This window comes from Equus asinus, chromosome 6 (genome assembly GCF_041296235.1).
Source record: "Equus asinus isolate D_3611 breed Donkey chromosome 6, EquAss-T2T_v2, whole genome shotgun sequence".
Taxonomy (NCBI): domain Eukaryota; kingdom Metazoa; phylum Chordata; class Mammalia; order Perissodactyla; family Equidae; genus Equus; species Equus asinus.
The window spans coordinates 77,925,958-77,950,664 of record NC_091795.1 but is presented as its reverse complement, the minus strand read 5'-3'; the positions used below and the strand labels follow the sequence as shown (position 1 = coordinate 77,950,664).

General features: G+C 41.5%; 1 protein-coding gene across 1 annotated transcript in view; it reads right to left on the bottom strand.

Moving 5' to 3' along the window:
- The window catches only part of ALK (ALK receptor tyrosine kinase), a 662,750-nt gene extending 639,205 nt beyond the window's left edge, over nucleotides 1-23,545 (bottom strand). Inside the window, exon 1 of the mRNA XM_070512354.1 lies at nucleotides 21,770-23,545. Coding sequence (XP_070368455.1) covers nucleotides 21,770-22,457 — 688 coding nt within the window. The 5' untranslated portion in view covers nucleotides 22,458-23,545. The remainder of the gene's footprint in view (nucleotides 1-21,769) is intronic.
- Between the last annotated feature and the right edge of the window lie 1,162 nt (nucleotides 23,546-24,707).

Here is a 24,707-nt window from a genome sequence, read left to right as displayed (position 1 = left end):
AAATTGAGGTGATTTGCCCAGGTTCAAACAGGACAACTTAGCACATCTTAAAATGAAAACCTAATCCCACAACTCCTGGTCCAGAACTCTCCTCCCTCCTTCCACTGCCTCAGCTCACATTATAGTTTTTCAAAACTTATAGTTAATTATTGAAATAAGGACTTTTTCCACTATGAAAGCAAAAGATCTTATAAGGAATATCTTAAGAGTTTAGAAATAATCTTTATGCCTTAATTAAAATTCTTTAACACTAAAAAATAAATTAAAAAAAAAAAAAACCTGCTGGTTCCACAAGGAATCCTTAGGCAACACATAATGGGATGGCACTGATTTTCCGATGACTTTACACTTTGAGTAAATAGGCTGCTTTAGTCCACAATATTTAAAGATTTATTTTTGGCCCTTCATTTATTTAATTGTATTTTCTATAAGATAATCTCTAATTTTGAGTATAGTTAGATTTCAGCAAAGATGATATGGAGGAGCCGGCCCTGTGGCCGAGTGGTTAAGTTTGCACGCTCCACTTCGGCAGCCCACAGTTTTGCTGGTTCAGATCCTGGGAGCGGACATGGCACTGCTTGTCAGGCCACACTGAGGCCATGCTGAGGCGGTGTCCCACATGCCACAACTAGAAGGACCCCACGACTAAAAAATACAACTATGTACTAGGGGGCTTTGGGGAGAAAAAGCAAAAAAAAACAAGATTGGCAACAGTTGTTAGTTCAGGTGCCAACCTTAAAAAAAAAAAAGATGATATGGAAAGGAAGCCACAAAAAATAACCGGGGGAAACCCCTTTATTAATAAAACAAAAGTAATAATAAAATAGAAGATAATGTATAATATTTTCAGTGCTTTAACCATGTGCCAGGTGCTGCACTAAACTCTTTTTAAAAATTATTGCATTTACTCCTATGAATAACCTCATAAAGCAAGTGCTATAACAATCTCTACTTTATAGACGAGGATGCCAAAAGCAGAAAAGTTTAGTTATTGTCTTACTACCTTAAGAACTTTTAACTAGTAAGTTCTAGAGCTGGGTACCAAACTCAGAACTAACTCCATATTCTGTTTTCTTAACACAACGCAATACCATCTCCTTTTAGAAGTAAATGGGTTAACTAACATTCACAGTTCTTAAAAAACAGAAAACCACCTCTCAGAGCCTCCTGTCTGAAAGGGACACTGCTGCTTCTGATGATAATTGAGTATGAGGCTAGTAGAGAATTACACTCCAGGCTGGAGGATTATACTTCTATCAGGATTTGCACAGCTGGAGCAAGATAATTCTCCCTCTTTCTGTTTTAACAATAAAATGTTTTTAGTAAAATGAAGATAAGTCATACAAGTAAACATGCATATATAAAATATTTTGTATTTAATCAAAGGAGAGGAAATGTGAATGTGGGTCTTTCTCTGGAATGCCACTATACCACATCACGCAGATATGAAAAACCCAAACACAATTTTGTGTTGCAAAATACTTTCTTGACATTATCAGTTGTTCTCATTACCTATCAGGGATTGTTTACCACTTCATTCTATTCTGATTTTTCACATTTTCTGTTTTCTGAAATGTAAACATCACTGCTTATGCTGCCTCGTTAAAAGTACTTATGATCTTCGTAGGGAAGAATCTTCACGTAAATTAGACCTAAGTCTAAACTATATGTTTCTTCCCTAAATATTTAAACATAGAAATAATCTCTAGCCATCCTGGCTGTCATTTTAAGCTATTTGACATTTATTGTTCTGAAGACAAGGAAGGTCAGATGTATCAAATCTGCATTTGTGATTCTTGACATTTTTCTCTAACCAGGGGCTTCCAAATTATGGTATTGACACTAATCCTATAAAAGAAAGAAAGAGAGGGAGAGAGAGAGAGGGAGAGTCGGCTGGCAAAAGGAAGGGTGGAAAGACATGCAGGGGAGGGGAGAGGACAGGGAGGGAGGAGAAGGAAGGGAAGGAAGGAGGGAAGGCAGGAAGGGGAGAAACATTTCCCTGTAGCACATTTCCTACCTCAGCTGCCCACAGTGACAAATGCCTATTTAGTGCTTCCCTATCAGCTGCATTTGTCAAGCAGTTGTGTGCGCAGGGGGATGAGGCAGAGCCTGGAGCATGAAGAGAAAGGCAGGTTCTGTGGAATGGAAGGGGATGCATGGCTTCATGATCTATTTAGCATGACCTCTGGTCATACTTCATGGAATGGATTGAGATCATCTGGCCCCATTCCTGAGCTCTCCATCCTTGGTCTCTGGATGGCCCTCTGGACTTCTGTTTTCTTGCCTCAGAGGAGGGAGTTGTGTTCCTTCTCTCCAGTCTCCCCTGCCTGTGGTCCTGCCCATTCTTGCCTCTAAGCTGCAGGAACACAAGGTTTCCCAGTTAAGAGCCTCACTGTGCTCTGGGATGGTCACGTCACAGCTGCAGAAACTTGTCCTCATTTGAAGGCCACTCTTTAAGAGGGAAGGGTGTCAGGAGGAAAGAAGCAAGCATAGTGAGCACTCTGAAACTCAGAGTTTATGAGGAAGAGTGACAAGGGAGGCTAGAAATGTCTGTTTCTTTCACAGAACTCATCATCATTTCTTATTATATTTTTATTTGTTAATTTGCACATTTAACAGGTTTCCCTCCCCAGTCTATAAACCCATGAGGGCAAAGCCCTGGTCTGTTTTGTTCATTACTGGCTGTGCAGCACCTAGCACAGTCTCTGATATACTGAAGCTGCTCAAAAAATATTTGTTGAATTTACAACTGAAAAAAAAAGAAAAAAAGGAAGAAAGAGGAGAAGGAAGAAGAGAAGGAGACAAAAGAAATTATCCAGGGAATGTGGGATAACTGACTTCAGACGTTTGAAGGACCCTCATGTTGGAAGAAGAACAATACTCGGGGGCAGAATGACATTCACAAGTAGAAGCAATAAGACATAGAGATTATAGTTGTGAAGTTAAACAGCCTGGGATTCAAATACTAGATCCTTCTTTCACTAGCTATGTGACCTTGGCCAGTTAATTAACCTCTCAAGCCTGTTTCTTTATCTGGAAAATGGGGATAATAATAAAATCAATCTTACCATGTTATAGTGAGGATTAAATAAAGTAATCTCTGAAGAACTGTCCAATGGTAACTGTTATCATTATTAAGTTACAGAGGAGTAAAGTTCAGCCAGTATTAAATATTTTCCCAACAGATCTGTCCAGAAAGCACAGGCAAGCCTCGTAAAATAGTGACCCCATCTCCCAGAACTATGTAAAAAGATGAGATGGCAGGGACTCTATTTCAAGAAAAGACAGCAGAAGCAGACAGGAGCCTGGAAGGAATGTAACTAAGGCCCGTATAAGAATCTGCACTCCTATATTGAGTGGTCTTACTAGACAATTATCCCCTGCATTTCTGACACCTGAAAATTCCTTTCTCTTTAGCTTTTCCCTTCTAATTTTCAACATTAAGAAGTTTCATCTATCCTTAATACGCCTTTTCTTCATTCTGCTGAACCCTCTAACATCACTGACATTTCATTCTCTTTTTCTTCCCTTCTTCCTTTCACAGACAGAATCCTTGAAAGATTACTTAAGCACATTTTGCTTCGATTTCTTCAGCACTCCCTCTAAACTTCCTTCTACCTATGCCTGCACTCCAGAAGGCTCTTGGCCAAATACAATGGCCTTTCCACTCCATCTGTGGAACATCTGTTTCCCTTAGCTTCCATGACACCACACAGTCCAGTGGTCTGTCTTTCTTCTTGTAAGAAGCTCTTTCTGGTGACATCATTGACTTCCATTCCACTATCTAATTATGAACTTTCATAAATCCAAGGTGTGACCTTCCTTCCTCTTTCTTCTTCCTCAGGAAAATGCATCTTCTCTCAAGAATTAAACCACCAGGTCCATATAAATATCTCCCACATCCATATCTTCCACCTAGACCTCTCACCAGTTTCTGCCTCTGTTCCATATCTTCATGTGCATACCAGATAACCTGACCTTCAGATGGATGCCCACTACAACAGTTATTATGCCAGCCACTCTCCCCGTAGACCAAATCCTCTTCCTAACTGTCTGCTTTATCAGTAATACCACCAGTCTGCAGGGTCCTCAGGCCAAAACCTTAGATCTTTGACTCCTTCCTTTCTCTTCCCCTTATATCTGGGCATCTCTTGGCCCAGCTCTGAGTCCCTCACTCTTGAGCCAGTGGAACAGCCTCTCAGGGATCCAGTCCAACTACCAGCTCTTGCTTCAGTCCAGGCCTGAGACCTGTGACTAAATTACATTTTCTGAAGAATCTGCAGTCAAGGTGCAGTCAACATGTATCACCCCTACTCAAGAACTAAACAATTTCTGACTTCTTCAGCATCGAATGTAAATTCCTGACTCAATAAGCCAGTCCCACCTCTAACTCAGAGTATCTGACTCATCACCCATTCCCTCAACTTTCAATACTCCTTAGACCTCTCTGCTCTGGCTAGTCCTACTTTCTTACACATACCCACAAACATACAGAGTCAGTCAGTCTGTCTGTCTGTCTCTTTCTCTAACCAATTGTTCATTCTCTGGGCATTATTTTGTGCTATTGCCCCAACTTGGAAGGTCCTTTACCCTTCTCTTTTTCCAGTCTAATTCTGCACTCCCTCCAAGACCCTGTTCTCAAATCACCTCTTTCTGAAAGTTTTTCGAACTCATTTATATCACAATCCCAAAAGAAAACCATCATTCTCAGTAAATATCTTTCGACTTGGCAATAAGCTTACTCTTTCAAAAATTCCAGAGCTATAATTTCCTGTCTCAGAAGAACTTCACCCCTCCCATCATGCACTGAATAAGTGAAGCTCATCAGCCTAAGGGGAAGGTTTTGGAGATCTGGAAATAAAGAATGAAACTGTCCCTAATCACCTCAGCAGGAATAGAACTCTCCAACCTCCATTGGACCACTGTAACCACTTGCATCATTTTTTTTTTGAGGAAGATTAGCCCTAAACTAACATCTGCGGCACAATCTTCCTCTTTTTGCTGAGGAAGACTGGCCCTGAGCTAACATCCATCCCCATCTTCCTCTACTTTATGTGTGGGACATCTACCACAGCATGGCTTGCCAAGCGGTGCCATGTCCGCACCCAGGATCTGAACCGGCAGACCCCAGGCCACTGAAGCAGAATGTGTGAACTTAACTGCTGTGCCACCGCGCTGGCCCCCACTTGCATCATTTGTTCAGCATTCAAGTGCTGCCTTTCACTGGAGTTATTTATTAGCATGCTTTGTCTGCCTTTTCTCCCCAACTAGTTTGTGAACTCCTCCTGGGAGAAAGAGATTGCACTTCATTCAACTTGGTAAGGGCTTGGTAAAAAAACCCAAACCAATAAATAAGCATTTCCTCAGGCAAAAGTCCAAACATATAGATATCCATAAAAAGGATGTCTAATTTCTATTTGGTGAGCACTCCTCATACAGATCTATATGGCATCTCTAGAGACAAGCCAATATGACCGTGATCTCAAAGTTCATCATATAGGCTCCCAGATATTATGAAGTAACAAGCATTGGACTAGCCCTTCTGTCATAAACAGCTGTAAAATTGGACAAAATATATGAAAAAATTCTGGTTTTACTGGATAATCTGTAGCATAGGATTATAATCCTTGAGAGAGGGAAAATAAATGTGGTAAGCCCTAGCACTGTCCTGATTTTCTGCCTTGAGGTATTTACCACACCCATACAGGAAGGAGGAACCCAAACAGAGCATGGTGGTCTCTTGGGCATAAGGTAACAGAGAACGGAGTTTGGGAAGGCTAACACAGCTTGAATTTCCAGGGAGAAAACCAGAGAAGGGGCAGAGAGAGAAATACACTCCATAAAACTGCCTTAGGGGTCCCCTTGAGTCTTTAGCTGAATATTAAGTTGTACATTCCTCAAGGCCAGGAAAAGAACATCTATCAGGGATTATAAGCTAAACAACTTCTGCAGCTCACACAGAGTTGGGAAATGTTTAAGTGCTTAATAACCAGAGTGGAGAATCTCATTGAACACTTGAGGCATTCAGTGGAAATCCCAAAATGGCCAATTAAAGAACAGGCCTAAACTAACCACAGAATAAAGGTGCCTCTAAACTCCTTCTAACAAAGCTTGACAATAATCTTTGAGAGTATCAAATTGATGGGCAAGTAATTTAACTGCCTGGCCAACAATACTTAACAGTCTTTAAATGAAGAGAACAAAATCCACATACTCAACAATGTAATATTTATAATGCACAACATCCAATAAAAATATTTTTAGGTATGCAAAGAAGCAGGAAAATGTGACCTTTAACCAAGACAAAAAAATGATGACCAGAAACAGACACATAAATGACAGAAATACTTTAACTAGAAGAAAAGAAGTTAAAAAAAAAATCTTACAATAGTCAACATTTATTGAGTGCTTGTTATGTGCAAGGTACTGTTGTTCTAAGAGCATTATGTATTATCTTATTTATTCTCACAACAACCTTCCAAGGGAGGTAATCTCTTTGTACCACTTTAAGGAAACTAAAGCACAGAAAGGCTAAGTAACTTACCTATGGTCAACTCAGCTTCCAAGCATTAAGACTAAGATCTGAACCCATGCACTTTGACTCTAATGGTTGTGCTCTTTCCCATGGTACCATATTGCCTCAGAAAAAACTTTAAAACAGTTATTATAAATATGTTCAAGGACTCTAAAAAAAAACATAAGGAAAGAAACAAAAATGGAAATGGGAATTCTAGAGCTGAAAATGTATTGGATGGGCTAGCACATAAGATTAGACACCGCAGAAGAAAAGAAAGCGAACCTCAAGACAAGCAATAAAAACTATCCAGACTGAAGTATAGAGAGAAAGAGGGCTGAAAAAAATGAACAGAATCTTAATGGAATGTGGGAATATATTAAATAGTATAACATAATTGTAATTAGATTCCTAGGAGGGGGGAGCAGAAAAAATATTTGAAAAATTTCCAAATATGATTAAAAATATAAACCCACAAAACCAAGAATCTCTCAACAAATCCCAAGCAAGAAAAACAAAAAGAAAACCACAAGATACATCATAATCAAATTGTTGAAATCCTATGATAAAGACAAAATCCTGAAGCAGCCAGGTGGGAGGAGAGGGAAGGGAGACATAAGGGGAAACATATATAAAGATAATCTCTGACTTCTGATCAGAAACAATGCAAACCATGTAACAATGGAACATCATTGAGGTGCTATCAATCTAAAAGTACATCCAGTGAAAATCTTCAAAAATGAAAGACACTTTCAGCAAACAAAAGCTGAAAGAATTTAAATACGGAAGAATGGCATAACCTTAACTATTAAAGGCTGAAAGAAAAATATTGTTGATGGACACTCTCAGTCAAAAAAGGAATGAGGGACTTCTAGTGCAGCCAAGGTAGAGTAAGCCCACTACATCCTACTAACCCTGCTGCTTACAACCAAAAGCTCTGGACAAAATACAAAAAAATTACTACTAACAGACTCCGAAAAGTAAATAAAACCAGAGAATATTGAGGAAGAGAGCCAAAACCTGGAAAACCAACCCATAAGCAGGTGAAAAACTCTTTTTTTTTGCATCTGTGAGCCAAATATGGGCACCCAGAAAAACTATGGTGTTGGTGCCATGGACAGCTAAAATGCCCAGAGAAATCCTTTCTTTCTGGCCAAAAAGCCAAAAATTGGGGCCCTGTGACCCAGAAACTATGGAAGTAAATTTCCATTTCTTTGTTTCTTCTCTTTTTTCTCTCATTTCAATGATGGTGAACCCTCAGCAGAGTCAGCATGGCTGCGGATGTCAGCAGACAAAACCCTAATAAAAACCCTGTTAGAAACCATATATTCCAGGCTAGAGGACTAGGGAAGGGGTCCCCTTAAGCCAAAGAGTATGGAGGAAAGTCCTGTTTTCTTTCTCTTTCTTATCTCTCTGTTTTGCCTGAGGCAACCCTAATTGCAGGAATTATGCAATAGTAACAGATATGTAAAACTCTGAGTTTAAGAAGAAACTCAAAGAGAAGAGAGTTGGAGAGGGAAATATGCAACTTCTTTGAAGAAACTGGCCAAGGGTCCCAGCTCACCTCTGAGCAGCACATGTGTGGACAGACTCAAAGCAGCATAACAAAGTCTTTGAGAATAAAACTAAGATTTAAACCACATCCAAGTCTCAGAGCAAACAACATAACATTCAAATTTTCCAGGATACAATCTAAAATTACTCAATATACAAAAGATAAAAAGTGACCAATTCTTAAGGGGAAAGATAATCAACAAATACCAATAATGAGATGATGCAGATGTTGGAATTATCAGACAAAGACTTTAAAGAAGCTACTATAACTATGTTCCATGAGGCAAGACTTCACATTGTGGAAAATAGATAGAAAGGTAGTTCTCAGTAAGTAAATAGAAATTATTTAAAATTATTTAAATCATATACATTAAATTATGTAATTTATATAAAATTATTTTAAAATGGAAAATTTAAACTGAAAAGTAGAATATCTTAAAAATTATAGCAAAATCAAGACAACAGAGGAAAGATTCAGTAAATTTAAAGATAGATCATAGAAATTGTCTGATCTGCAGAATAAAGAGAAAAAAATTGAAAAAAGAAATTAGCAGAGCCTCAAAAGTATGTGAAACAATATCAAAAGGTTTAATAGCTGTGTAATTGGAGACTCAGAGATGGGGAGAAAGATATTGGTGCAGCAAAAAATGAGAAAATAATGGTTGAAAACTACCCACATTTTATGAAAGACATAAACTTACAGATTCAAGAATCTCAACAAACTGCAAACTGGATAAAGACAAATAAAATCATGCACAAGTCATCAAAAGCAAACTTCTGAAAACCAAGACAAAGAAAAAAATCCTGAAAACAGCTACATATAGAGAAGAACAATTTAATGGCAGAATGCTCATCCAGAACTATGAATGATAGAGGAATAGCATTCTTAAAGTGTGAAAAGAAAAGAATTGTCAACCCAGAATTCTGTGCCCAGTAAAAATATACTTCAGAAATAAAGATGAAATAAGGACATTATTAGAGAAATGAAAACTAAGAGAATTTGTTGCCAGAAGGCCTGTTCTAAAAGAAATGTAAAATGAAGTTCTTTAGGTTAAAAGAAAATGATAAATAGGAAAAATTGGAACTTCAGGAAGAAGGAAAAGCAAAAGAAATGGTATGTCTCTGGGTAAATATAAAGAACTAATTTTCTCTTCTTAAGTTTTTAAAGATATGTATAACTCCCAAAAGCAAAATAAATATATAAAATTTGTCTAGCAGAGTTTTAAATTATGTAGATATAACACATATGACAACTATAATATAAACGAGGAGAGTAAAGGGACACTGTAGTGAAGCAGTAAAATGTCAACTTGAAGTAGACTATGAAAGTTTTATATATATATATATACAAATAAATATATATACACATATATATGTAATGTCCAGAGTAACCACTAAAATAATAATACAAAGAGATAAGCCAAAAAAATAGATAAATCAAAACTGAAATACTAAAACATATTCAAATAACCCAAAAGATGTCAGGAAAGAGACGAGGGAAGAACAAAAAACAGGGAGAGAAACAAATAATAGTAATAATAAAATGGTAGACCTAAATCCAATCATATCAATTATAACATTAAACACAAGTGGCCTAACACACCAACTAAAAGACAGACATTGTGAAATTGAATTAAAAAAAAAATAAGATCTAACTATATGTTTTCTACAAGAAACCCACTTTAAATGGGTTTAAATTAATAAACAGATTAAATTAATAAATAGATTAAAAGTAAAAAAATGGAACAGATATACCATACAAGCACTAATCAAAAGAAACCTGGAGTGGCTATATTAATATCAATCAGAATAAACTTCAAAATATAAATATCACCAGGGATAAAAAGAGATATTACATAATAATAATAAAAGAGTCAAATTATCAGGGCTGGCCCAGTGGTGCAGCAGTTAAGTGCACACATTCCACTTCGGCAGCCCAGGGTTTGCCAGTTGAGATCCCAGGTGCGGACCTATGCACTGCTTGTCAAGCCATGCTGTGGCAGGCGTCCCATATAAAATAGTGGAAGATAGGCACAGATGTTAGCTCAGGACCAGTCTTCCTCAGCAAAAAGAGGAGGATTAGTGGCAGATGTTAGCCCAGGGCTAATCTTCCTGAAAAAAAAAAGAGTCAAATCATCAAGAAGGCACCACGATCCTAAATGTGTAGGCACCTAATAATAGAGCTTCAAAATAAACGAAGCCTTTAAAAAGATGATAGAATTGAAAGGAGAAACAGACAAAACAAAAACTTAAGAGACTTTAGCACTCCTCCATTGCTAACATATATAACAAACACACAGAAAACAGTAAGCATAGAAAAGACCTGAACAATGCTATTAACCAAATTGACCTAATTGACATTGACTAAGCACTCCACCCAACAACAGCAGAAAACATGTTCTTTTCAAGTATACATGGAACCTTCAACAGGAGAGCCAATATTCTGAGCCATAAAACAAACCTTAACAAATTTTAAATAATTGAAATCAAACTAAGTATGTTCTCAGCCATATCAGAATTAAACTAGAAATCAATAAGAGAAAGATATCTGGAAAATCCCCAAATATTCAGAAATAAAACACACTTATAAATAACCATGGGTCAAAGAGAAAACCAAATGGAAAATTAGAAAATATTTTTAACTGAAAGTAAATGAAATTTTATCACAACATAATGAAATTCATGAGGCGCAGCTGAAATAGCTATTAGAGTGAATTTTTAGCACTACATGCTCCTGTCAAAAAAAGAAGAAAGGTCTCAAACCAGTGATCTAAGCTTTAACCTTAAGAAACTAGAGGGGGGCCGGCCCCATGGCATAGTGATTAATTTCGGCTCGCTCACTTTGGCAGTGTGGGTTCACAGGTTCGGATCCCAGGAGCAGACCTACACCACTCTTCAGGCATGCTGTGATGACAACCCACATGCAAAATAGAACAGGACTGGCACAGAAGTTAGCTCAGGGCTAGTCTTCCTCAAGCAAAAAAGGAGGAAGATTGGCAATCGATGTTAGCTCAGGGTGATTCTTAAAAAAAAAAAAAAAAGAAAGAAAAAAAAGAAACTAGAAGCAAGAAGAGCAAATTTAACCAAAGGCAAACAAAATGAAGGAAAGATAAAATAAAAGAAGAAATCAATGAAATTAAAATAAGAAAAATAATAGAAGAAATCACTATCACAAAAAGCTGGGTTTTGGGGGGAGAAAAAACCAATAAAATTGGTAAAGCTCTAGCCAGAATAACCATAAAGAAAAGAGAGAGACAATGCAAATACCAATATCAAACATGAAAAATGATAAAGGAATACTATGAACAACTTAACTTGCATTAATTCAGCAACTTAGATGAACCAATTTCTTGGGATACAAACAACTAAACTTCACTCCAAAAGAAATAGATAATCTGAATAATCCAATAATTATTATTAAATAAATCTAATTAGTAATTTAAAACTTCCCAAGAAAGACTACACCAGGCCAAGATGGCTTCAGAGGCAAATTCTACTAAACAAAAATTTAAGAAAGAAAAGGTTGCAATCCTCTTCCAGGAAAAATAGTAGAGGGAACACTTTCCAGCTCATTTTATGAACCCAGCATCACCCAGACCCTAAAGCCTGTCGCAGGCCAACAATCCTCATGAACATAGATGCAGAAATCCTCAACATGATATTAGTGAACTGATCCAGCAATATGTAAAAGGATAATATGACATGACCATGTGGAGTTTATCCTAGGAATGTAAAGCTAATTCAACATTTAAAAATCAAACACTGTAAGTCATCATATTTGCAAAATAAAGAAGAAAAACTATATGATCATCTTAATACACGCTCACTCTGAGGGAAACCAGACACTATGTCATAAGGATGTTCTCGCAGCACTGTGGAGAAGACCACCTGGAGAAAAACTGAGACCACCCACCAATAGCCAGCCCAAGCTCACCAGCCTTGTAAGCGGATCCAGCAGCCTCAGTCAAGGTTTAATGACTGCAGCCTTGGCTGCTCTGACTATAATCTCATGAAAGACTCCAAGCAAAAATAACCCAGCCAAGCTGTTCTCAAATTCCTAACTTGTAGAAACTATAAAAGATAATAAATTATTAGTAGTATTTTGAGCCACAAACTTTTGGGGTGATTTCCTATGCAATATTAGACAACCAATACAAAAGAAATGTAAATTAAAACCATGAGATGCCACCACACTCTGACAATAACAAGTATTCTCAAGGAAGTGGGGCAAGCGGAACTCTCATACATTACTGGTGCGAATGTAAAATGGCACAACTACTTGGAAAAACAGTTTGTCAATTTCTTATAAAATTAAACATACATTTACCATACAATGCAGCAATTCCATAATGGATTTAAGAGAAATGACAACATATGTCCACAAAAGAACTTGTATACAAAATGTTCATAACAGCTTTATTCATGAAAGCCCCAAACTGAAATCAACCATCAAAAGATGAATGGATTGGGGCTGGCCCAGTGGCCGAGTGGCTGGGTTCGCACACTCTGCTTTGGTGGTTCACCAGTTCAGATCCTGGGTGTGGACCTACACACCATTCATCAAGCCATGCTGTGGTGGTGTCCCATATAGAAGAACTAGTATGACTTACAACTAGGACATACAACTATGTACTGGGGTTTTGGCGAGAAAAAAAAAAACGATAAAAAAAAAAAAGACAAACGGATAAACAAGTTGTGGTATACTCATACAACGGAATACTATTCAACAATAAAAAGAAATGAACTACTAATACACACAACTACACAAATAAATCTTTAAAGCATTAGAATTCTAAGTGAAAGAAACCAGACACAAAAGAGAACATATTGTATGATTCCACTTATATGAACCTCCAGAACAGAGAAAATTAACATATCGTGATAGAAATCAAATCAGACGTTGGCTAAAGCAGGAAGTGTAGGGGGTTCATTGCAAAAGGTCAAGAAAGACCTTTTGGGGGTTGACAGAAATGTTCCATATCATAATTAGGATGGTGGTTACACAGGTGTATAAATTTATAAAACAAATCAAACTGTACACTTAAAATAGGTACATTTTATTGTATGTGAATTATACTTCAATAAAATTGAAAATAACCATCATATAATGTTGGCCATAGATTCAGAGTGCAGATTTTGACACCAAAAATCAGATTTGTCAGAATCTTTCCCAGCCAAAAATAACCAACTGTTCCCTCCCTCCTCTTTCTTCTACCCCCATTCTCTTTCTGTCACTCTTTTGGTCTCTTTTTCTATATCTACGCTTCTCAGGGTCCAGGAGATAATTCCTGCCTTTGACTTTCCTGGGTTGCCTCTTCTAACACATTCCTCTCTTAGTGTCTCTACTTGTGTCTCTGTCATTCTCAGTCATTTTTGTGTCTCTGTTTATGTAAAAGTGGCTGTGGCTGTGTTTCTATCCATCTTTTTTTATGTCTCCTCTAGACTTTTTTGTCTCTTCTTTAACTGATCTGAACATAAGACCAAAGATTTTTAAAATTTGTGATTATTTATTGAATAGTTGATTTACTTTCTTAATTTTAAAACTGTAAGAAATATTTTGTTTTATTAAAATTATTTTATTTATAAATAAATTTATTTATTCGAAATTAATGCACATAACTTACATGGTCCTTGGTTGTTACTTTCCCCTCAGTTAAGGACCTCACTTGTATAAAGGTTCCCCTTCTCTGCTTCAGGAAGTTTTGAAAGATCCATTCTGGCCACCAAGGGAAAAAATAAGCTCAAGAACTGGGGGAAAACACTAACACTTGTTGAATACCAACTGTGGGTCAGGGCCTACTACCTGCCTTATCCCATGTAATTTTCACAACAACCCTGAGAGATAGGTATTATTTTTCTCACTTTACAAAAAAGAAAACTGAAGTTCAAAGAGAAGAAAATAAATAGCATTGGGCCAATAAATGGTAGAGCAGGGCTTCAACCCCACATCTGTGACTTATTCTATCCATTAGTTGATATTGACTTTTATTTTTGATTTCCCAAAAATCTAATTCATTAGCAGGAAAAATAAAAAAGAAAATGGATTTTAAAAGGGTGATATATTTATAAAGGAATACAATACAACAATAAAAAAGAAAGAACATGGTACACACAGCAAAACTGATGAATCTCACAGAAATCATGTTGAGTAAAAGAAGCCAGACACACAAGAGGACAGACATATGATTCCACCTACATGAAGTTCAAGAATAAGGAAAACTAATTGATGATGTGGAAATCAGGATAGTTACCTTGGGTGAGGGATGAATACCGACTGGAAAAGGACAGGAGGGAACTTTCTGGGGTGCTAGAAATGTTCTGTATCTTTATCTGGATGGTGATTATATGGATGTTGCATATGTGAATTATCAGCAAGCTGTACACAAGATTAACACACTCAATTGTATTTGTAATCCCTCAATTTTAAAAGAAATCATATTCTGTTGTTAAAATGCAGGTTCCTGTGTCCCACTACCAGGGATTCTCTTCCAGAAAAGTCTGGCATTGGGCAAAATGACTTCAATAGAAGAACATCATCCTGAGAAACCTTGGAGAGGGGCCACACAATCCATTTTCAGGGCTGCTGGGCTGTTAACTGAACCCCAAGGCCTGCCTCAAAGCTGGGACCTTGTACTGCTCCTCCTAATGCCAAGGGTTGGCTGAAACCACGAATGGATGAAGAAGAATCTCAGCACTTTTTATGATCTTGCATATTCATTTTTCTACTGCATTATATATTTATTTCTGAATAACCCAGACTGGAGTTTCTACTTAGGTTACACCATACAACACTCATAGTGACTCCATGAGGTAGCCAAGACAAGGTATGTGTTATCTCCTTTAGGAACAAAGACCCAGAGGCTCAACAAGTTTAAGGGAGTTGCACAAGATTTCAAAGCTAATAAAAGGCAAATATCATAAGAGAATCTAAGTCTTCTAGCTCCCAATGTAGTGCTCTCTCCACCACAGAACACTTACTCTAATGATCTGGGCTGAGAATATGGAAAGGATCTATAAAGAATCCTACCCATGCCCATCCTCATGAACCCATATTCCAAAGAAAACTGAATAAAAGATAAATAAGAGGAAAAGAAAAATATAGTCAATGATTTAAATTTTCCTTCTGATTTCCTTTGGCTATTTGCCTGATTTCCTTTAAGCCTGCTTAGATTTCCTTTGGGTTTTTTCCATACATTTTTCAGACCTTCCCTTTAGCCTTTTCCCTACTCCAGCAAATTCTGACTGCCTACCTCTCCAGGCATTTGTTGTTACTTAACCAGAAACGGAAGGTTCAAGGAACAAAGACTCTTATTTAACCACATGGTTGGGTTTATCTGCCCCAAGGGAGCTCTCCTCAGCCCTGTTCTGGGACCTCCCACTTTCTGGAATGCCTATATCACCAAGTGAATCTGACAGAATTTCCCTGAGAAAGAACCCAAGCTCATAACGGCCCAGCTGGAAACTTCATCACAAGATTTACTGATGAAAAAGAAGTTGTTCTGAGAAATCTGGCTCACCACAAAAGTTACTGGGGTACCTCCCACCTTCTCACTACCCCATCACCAGGCCAACACTGTCTTTTAACTGCTTCCCCCTTATACCTTGACCTGTGTGAAAGAGCCTAGGTCATCACTAGGTTAAGTTACACTGGCCACATCTGAGCCTAGAGGACAACACAATGTCTCTAAGGAAGAAGGCTCCTTGATAGCTTTATTCATAGCTCTCTCCATGTGACCCCTGGACCTATGACCATCCTCACCAACATGCCCTATTCTTCATCTATTCCCAAGCAAAGATGATGTCCACGTGCGTCTTTTGGAGGCAATGGCTCAGCTATGGTTCATAAAAAACACCACCTATAAAATGCTGTATGGATGCTTAAGAGCCTTTTAGGTTGAGGCACTTTCCTGAGGCAGCCTCCCACTCAAGTCCCTGGGCTATGTGTCTCCATGAAATCTAAAAGGTTTAACTGCTCTTAACGGGCTCATGTCCATTAACCAGTTGGTGCTCTCCATCTCTCTCCTGCCTTCCACATAACAAAACTACTCTTCCGTAATGCCTCTATCTTGTTCTTCATCAGTATTAGATTTCATATTTTCATAAAGTTAAAGCTTAGTTTCTTTCTGTAGAAGAAAAAAGAATTGGATTATGAATATGCTGCTTGAATCTTTGGATGAATCCAAGATCAAAAGACCTACAAGAGGATATTAGTTGATAGAAATGAAGTAAATACCATACCTCAACCCTGCTCTTCATGCACATTTCTAGGAAAGACAGGCCGTCTATGGCGAGACAATAGAAACTGGTCACATGGGGAACCCACAGTATCACGACTACTGCCACATACAGCCACACAAAGGAACTACACAACTCCAGATGGCACCATTCAAATAGACTAAAATGTATACACAACTCTTGGAGTTGTAGAGTGCACAATCTGTGCATTCAAACGCTGGGGTTTTGCTGCTGCTAGAAAAACCATACGCTTCATATTGATGGAGCACTATGTTATGTGTCAGGCACTGGGTTAAGGATTTACATGTATCATCTAATTTATTCTCCATGACAATACCTTGAGATAACTATTCCCGTTTTTCTAATGATGAAATTGAGCCTCAAAGATCTTAAGGAACTTTTCCAAGTCACAGCTATTGACCACCAAATATTTGTTGCATGGCCTTCTGATAAGGATAATGTAAAGCTTTTCATCTATTTACATGTCTTGGTTGTTTATTAATCTGCACCTTGAGATGATTCCCTTAGTGAAAAGGGCCTTGATGTGAAGGCAAGGAGATCTGTGGTCCTAGTCAGTACCTAGCACAGCATCTAGCATCTCAAAACCTCTCAACACATAAATGAAAATGTCAGGTCTACCACTTTCTATCTGTATAAGCTTGAAAAAGTGTTATCAAATGTCTGGATTCCAGTTACTCCATTTATAAAATAAAGCAAATACTTGCCCTGCCTACTGTAGGATTGGTAAAAATAATAAATGTGCCCTTTATAAATTGTAAAGTCTCACATAACTGTAACAAGACATTAATAATGGTTATAAAGGAAAGCAAAATGTCCTTTATGAGTCAGGCTGGGCAAATTCCCATGAAGTGAGGTTATCAGGCAGTAATCCTAAGAGTGGCAGGAAGCTGCAACTTCTGCAGACCCAACTCTCCCTCTCTTCTTCTCTCACCTGCAGGCCAGGCCCTCCTGACCTTCAGCAGACAAACTTCCTTATAAAGGCATTCGCTTTTATTAATGATAACACTCTCCTCCCATACCCCACACACAAACTCCTCATGGATCTTCTTTTACCTGGTTTTGACTTGTGAAAGGATCAGTTGGGTTTAGATGAGCTTCATCTTTCAAATGGTCATATATATTCTCAGCATTTCAAAGGGTTTTCAGTTAACCAGTAGGATTCCACCAAACCTACAACTGATCTCATCTGCTCAAGACCCAGGTACCTTCCGCCTTGCCCAATGACTCAATGCCGCACACGCCTATAGATGCATCTTAGATGCATAATGCCCTGGCAAGTGTGCCTCCCCCGAGTGGATGTACACACAGCACACCAGAAAAATATTCTATGTTTAATCTGGAGGTAGGGACGAACAAGCCCTGTATTTCAAAATATTTTTTCCAGTATCAACCTTCTGTAAGTGCTTCCTATCAACTTCAAACAGACATATGAAATCATTTTCTTTTCCCCCTGGAAAAACCAGTACCCAAAGGCTCTCAAGAGTTGTATCCCAAAAGATCCTGATACCTGCTGCTCTTCCCTATCCCAGCTCTCCTGTCTGTTGTGGCTTCTCAACATCTGAAAATACAGAACTGATTAATTATGAATGCTGTGGCTTGTCTGACCCACATCTCACCTTACTCTTTGCCCTCTTGGAATTCCATTCCATAGTCAGAGGAATATCAATTTCAGAAAATAAGGTTTCCCTGATATTCAACCTGAAGTTTCCTTCTGCAAGTCTCATCCTATTACTTCTATGGGCCACACTAAATAACTCATCTCCTTCACTGCCATTCTCCCTCCTCAGAGATTTGTAGATTGTTACCATGGCTTTCCCTTCATCGCCACTTAGCCCAGCCATATATATTTAATTCTTTTCATCTTTCATCGTAAATCAGTCCCTTCAACTCTTAAATCAGCTCTGTGCTCTTCTCTGGACTAATTCCAACTCTCCCAATTCACCTCCAATAACTGATATCCCTTCTGGGAGCTCCAATTTCCTCTCTATCTTCCTTTGCTCTCTTTGCCCTCTCCAGAAATGAAATGGGAAGAGACTGACAGATACGTGAGGTCAACAGTCAGGTATATTGCATTGCATACATCCACTTAAAATTGCTCAGGCCTCTCTATAGTACATGTAAAGTCCCCAGTCATATAACCCCTTTCCTGGAGTGGGAAGGGAGGTGTTTAAAGGGAAACAGGCCCTCCTATCCCACAGGTCATCATCAGCCTGGGGGAATACGGAAGCAAGACGTCAGAACATCTACAAAACAGGTTACAAAGTGGAGCTGTTGGCAATGTGGTAGCCTCTGGGTAAACACCTTTTCTGAGGTCTGGGCTGTCCCAGGATGGTGCATCACCATTCATACAGTCCCAGCAACTGCCTCTCTACCTCTTCTCCATGAATGGGTGCTCTGGGGAACTGCCTCAGACTTTGAAACACTGATCTCATTTATGAATTCAAAGCAGCCCACAAAGAAAAAAACATTAGCATGTCATGCATTATAAGGCCTCTCAGACATCCTTTTGTCCTCTCAGAAAGACCAAACAAGAAATATGAAAGTCTTGCTTTGTCCTGACTGGGTGCTTTTCCATTTTTACCACATCCCTAGTCATGGTCCTGCTCAGATTTAGGAAGCTCTCTTCAGTCTGAGAAAAATAGTCTGCTCCAAGCCCCTCACCACAAGGGGTGGCAGAACACCCATCCTCTCTCCTTCCCTCCCCACAGATAGCTCCATCAGCATGATTGTGTTCCACTAGACAAGACCACCAATCACTTGGGCAGAAGCAGGAAGAAATAAGCTGAGTCGTGCCTATTTTCCCTTTGTATAATTGAAGATCTTACGTTACAGAAGAGTTAAATGCCTTTTCTATAAATCAGAGCCTATATAAAAAGAAAAACCCATTTCCTCAAACATGATAAATAGCAAAATCAATCCAAGTGGGAGAACCTAAGCTTGAATTTTCATACAAGAAAATGAATGGAACCACAATGACATATGTTGCCCCAAACATGAAACATCATATAGCAGGGTGTGTCCACTCCCTCCATGGGGAGGTCTGCAGTGGTGACCGTATCTGAATGAGGCTAGGGAGGCAGTGGTAAGGTGAGAGGCTAGTCCTGCATGGCCGGCTGCCTAACTGCAGACAGCATATGTCTCAGAACAGGAGAGTCCAGCCTGCTCCAAGTGTGATCACCACAAGGCCTGAAGTGCTTTTCAATAAGCTACTTGTCTCTCTTGAGGTCATGGGGAGCTCATCCAGTTACACTTAGTGTCTTATTTGATCCCATCAATAATCATTTGATCCCAATCCTGCTGAAAAATACCTAGCCAAAATTTCTAGCCTTTTAATGGCAGAATCCTGGCTCTTTATGAAAACAGCATTGCTAGATGTGTCAAATGATGCATAAGGGCTTGGTCCAGCTGCCAAATGGACTGTGCTGCTGAGGGAGGACGTGGGATGATCACAGTTCTTCCCTACTTCCAGAGGCAGAGCAGCTCTTGGAGCTCACTCCTTTCTACATGAAACTCCCCCACGCAGCAGCTTCAACTCCTTATCTAAGGCTTGACTGGAGTATATTCTTCAAATGCACTAAGCATGAGACTCTTTAGAGACACCCACTGATAACTTCATGCAACCTGGTTGTATATAGTAGGCAAGTTCAAGGCTGCAGAAAAGACCCCTTTGCCTGTCACCAACATCTGACAATAGCTGATATAGACTGCTGGGACCTGTGGTCATTTAACAAGAGGTGAATGCAAAACTCCAGAGATGCTCATAGACATGAAAATGAAAGAAAATCCCCATTTTTAGAGAAGTCATTTTTATAGCCATTACAAAAACATCAGGCAGTAAAAGAGACTGTTGCATGTATAAACCACAGAGGCCACAATGACTTTAAAGCACAGCTGTTCTTTACAAAAGTACCTGTGGTGAGACAACAGTATTGGTTTCCCATCTCAGTTCAGAAGGCACTATCAAACTCATCAGACCCTGCCTCCTACTATAGACAAATATAAATTCCAGCATTGAACACAAAGGGGTCATTTTAGGTGCCAATGCCACTAATGCTAATGCTGAAATATGCATCCAGACTCTGTTTTCCTTGAGGACCACACACCAGTATGTTTTCTGTGCAATAACTGAGGAACCTCAGCTTCTGGATATCTCTGCTGTATTGGGTGTATGTGGGAGTGTGTGTGTGTGTTGGGATAAGCAGGGGAGATACTTGTAGCTCTACAATAGGCCTTTTTCAATGCTTTCCATCCAATTAATACTAGACATTAGTAACCAGTGGAGCATAAGAATTTCATTTATTTCTGACGATGAGAATGATAGAAAAGAAGCTGGGTTTGCTCAATGGAATTAGTGTAGGCTTTTAAAAGGCATGATTTCTTTTCTGGCCTTTCTCATTCATTTACACTGTATATTTTATTCACGAGTCTTTCCCCAGTGGTCTTATAGGAGAAATATCCATTGAAAACCACCTGGTTTTCCAGGCAAAGGATACTATGGGAAGAGTTAGAAGTAAGTGCCTGCACACACACCCCCAACTCAGTGAATAAGGGAAGAAAATGAGAGAGGAAATGAAACAGAAACCTCATTTCAGGAGTCTCCAGCAGAGAGATCTGCAGTGAAACAAGCCTGCCAGAGACTGACATCCAGAGCTGCTGCTGCAGACATTCAAGCTAAGAATTGGAGGGGAGGGAGGGGGCGGGGGATGAAAGGCAGGGAACTCAATTATTGTCTCTCCTTGGCTTCACAGTGACTCCCCCAAAGCAAGACAACCTTGGCAACTTTGCCCCTTCTCTCCACATCTCCCTCTGGTCCCCTGTACCTTAGCTCCTCTGGGGCTTTCTCAATGACATCTGAGAGGAAGAACAAGAGTCTGAGAATGAACAGTAGACTGGGGTTGGGGAGAGGGGTGGGTAGAATGAATTAATGAAGCAGAGGCAATCCCTAGGTGAGCCAATATTTGGAGGGGACAGCTGGGTAGGACTGAACAATATGAAGAGGAATTCTATATTCCCTGAGAAAGTGTACCAAATTCCCAAATCTGTGGTGACAGGGAAGAGTAACAAGGGGAGGGAAGAAGGGCAATAGCTTTGAGATCTAGAACTAAGCTTGGAACATAGAAGTAATAGGGGCATTTCAACTGTCCCAGGGGCCCTGGAATAAGGAAACCCAATTTTGGCTGGGACCCTGTGTAAGTCAGTAGAAGGAGGCATTCTGCAATTCCTCCAAGAAACTTTCCTCCCAACTTGGTTGCTAGAGAGGAAGACACTTGGGGACTGACTGCGTCCAGGGAGAAAAATGGTCTAACTGGGGGAGGAGGTTTGCAAAAGGAAAGCGTGCTAATAACCAGAGCCTGAGATTTTGCAAACGGGCGTTAGTGGAAAGTGATTGCAAACTGATGTGACTAAAAAACCAAATCCCCACACGCTCAGGCAGGAGCTGCTCACCGGTCCCGAAGATCTGGAAGAGAAGGCGGGGCTGGGAGGCTCTGATCGCCGCGGACAGCCTTCCCTCTCTGCCCACTTCCGACGCCTTCTTCTCAGGCATCAGGCGGATCCTCAGCCGCCCTTCGCCGTGGCGAATCCACCAGCTGAACAGCTCGCTGAGGTTGAATTGGAGCAGTTCCGCAGCCGCCTCCTCTGGGGGCCCGACGCAGCCCTCAAGGATCGCGTCCTCTCCCAGCTCCAGCACCAGCTGCTTGGCGCGCCGGAGCTTGCGAATCGACCCGCCCTTCAGCACCCTGGACAGCATCCGCGCCGGGGCCGGGGCAGGCGAGCTGGCGCCTGCTGTCCAAGAGACCCCCGGTGGTGGCCCCACCAGCCTAAGCAGTGGGGCGCAGTCGAGAGCCAGCGAGCCGCGCGCCTCCAGCCGGCCAGCCCTGGGCTCCGAGGCGGACGACGGCGGCAGCAGCAGGTCCCGGGCATAGACGCGGAAAAGCGAGGGCACTACGAAGTCCACTGCCAGGCTCTTCCTCTGCAGGCGCGAGTAGCTGAGAGGCTCCCGGGGCTGCAGCGCCGGCCCCACGGCCGGTGAGCCCATGCGCTGGCTGGTCCCGGTCCCGGTCCCGGTCCCGGAGCCCGAGGCTGCCGCTGAAAGCAGCGGCAGCAGCCGCCATAGAAGCCCTATACCTCCCATCCCGCCAGAGGAGGGTTGCTTATACTAGTCTCCCGACTCTCCGGGATCCAGCCTCGCCTTCGCTTGCCCCCAGATGGGAAAGGGGCTCCGAGCAGTCCTTAGTCCTGAATGGCTCCTTCTACCTGATCTCTGGGGGATTGTGCGTGCACTGGATTCTCTTGCTTTCCTCCAACTGCAAAGAGGCGAGCAGGAGGAGTCTGAGTAAAACGGGCCTGGAAGCTCAGGGGCGTGTCAAGAGACCCTGAAGCGCGAAGGGCTTTAGCAGCTGGGACCCTGTACCTCTCGCTCGCCGCGCCGAGAGCCGCGCCCCCGTCTGTAGCCCGCTGCGCTCTGGAACAAGAGAAACTACTATGGTCGAAGGGAGGTGGTAATTCAGTACCGTCCTCTCCTGCCCCCGCGGCCTGAGCTGTGCTCTGTCCGCTCTCGAGCGGCCTCCAATCCTCCGTAACTTTCTAGCTGGGAACGGCGGCTCCGAGCTGGTGTCTGCTGTCCTGGACGCCTCCTGTGCTCCTTTCGGTTCCTCTGAGCTCCTCTCCCTCGTCTGGGGGGGAAACCAAGGGTAGAGGCTGCTTTCTCGTGCACCCTCCTGCGAACCTCCGTAGCAGGAAGTCTTCGGACTGCACTGCTCGCCGAACTTCTGGGCTTGAACTGAACGCCCGCGCTGTGAAGCAAAGTCTCAGGCCGCTGCCGCGCAAGTTTGCAGCGTCCTTGTTCTCCTCCCGCGTCTCGTCTCCTCAGAGTTCTCAGGCACCAAGGCGGCTCCGAAGGCAGAAGCGGAGGGAAAGCATTCAGGGCAGGAGAGCCCGAAATCTTCTTGCCCGCTCCTCATCCATCGGCAGCCCCCGAGACTTCGGGTAGCTGGCCAGAGGGCGGCCAGAAGGCAGCCCAGTGCCCCGTGACCCTCCGGACAGCAGCGGCGGGAGGTACCAGCTGCTACCGCCGTTGCCGCCCCCAGAGCCGCTGGATCGCATCTGCCTGGGTGCCCGCCACTTGCAGCTGGCGGAGCCGCGAGCGCGCTCTGGGAGGGGGCGGGGCCACAGCCGCAGCGGGGGCGGGGCTCGAACGCCAAGTCCGCGCCGCTGCCTGGTTCACGCAGGCCCGCCCCGCCCCGCTCGCACCCGCCAACCAACGGCGCGCCGAGGTCGGCTCCTATGCAAATCTGCAGAGGCTTCAGCATTCATTGAGAAAAGCACAGAGCCCGCCCCGCCCTTCCTCTATGCCTCTCCCCTCTCTCCTTCCTTCCCCTCCTCCAGATTCCCTGCCCTATTTCTCTGCTGTGTGAACAGGAGCCTGTTTGGATAAATGTGAGGACCGGAAGAGGCCTTTGTAATCAACCACTCTTTCTAACTATGCACTTAAGAGATTAAACAGGTCCGACTTCGGAAAAGCAGGTTCTGGAATAAAACTGGTGGTAAGGGGAAGGGAGGAGGGGCAGCACGACACTGCCAAATCCAAGAACAGCTTGGATTAGGGCCCTGAGACAGAATCTTCTCTAACCCTTCAGTTATCTGAATACATCCCGGGAACCTGTGGTCCCACCATCTACACAGGAAAAGTTGGCAGGGTGGAGGTGGGAAGTGGCAGCGATCTGGCAGAGTTCTTCAGCTACAACTCATCTATTTCAGACCTCTCAGCCACCCCGCGTTTTCTCAGAAGGGTGCTTGAACATGTGTCCTTTAGTCTCTGCAAGGTAAATATTTGAAATTCCAGTTTCAGAGATAAGAAATCTGAGTCACAGAGATCTTAATTGATTTTCCTTGGGTCGCACAGTCATATGTGCCTCCCAAGCCCTTACTCATGTGCTCTTAACCACTGCTCTGCCATATCCCTCCATGAGTAACAAGCCAAGAAGCTCTCTGGGTGACTTAGCTGGAAGGGATAATGATCAGACACTCTTGCTCACAGCCTTGGGAGTAAGAGTTCAGAACCACTGTTCTTTTTTTACTCACCTGTGAAATAAGAACTGTACCTCTGGTCTCTCTTTCCCTTCATCTCTCCTGAGCTGCCAACACAGAACTCAGATAATGGCTGTGTTTATAACAAGTAGTTCACTAGAACCAGAGACAGAACTACAATCTTTGGTTTACAAAAATCCTTCCATTCCTTCTACTCAAAGGTTGATTGTCAGGCCTTGTGCTAACTGTCGGAGCTAAAAATAAGGCAAGATGCTCCCTTGAGGAGCTCACAGCCTGGCAGGTAGCAGAGGAGCTTCCTCACAGAGTTAGAGCACAGAATGGAGTTGAATCTTCC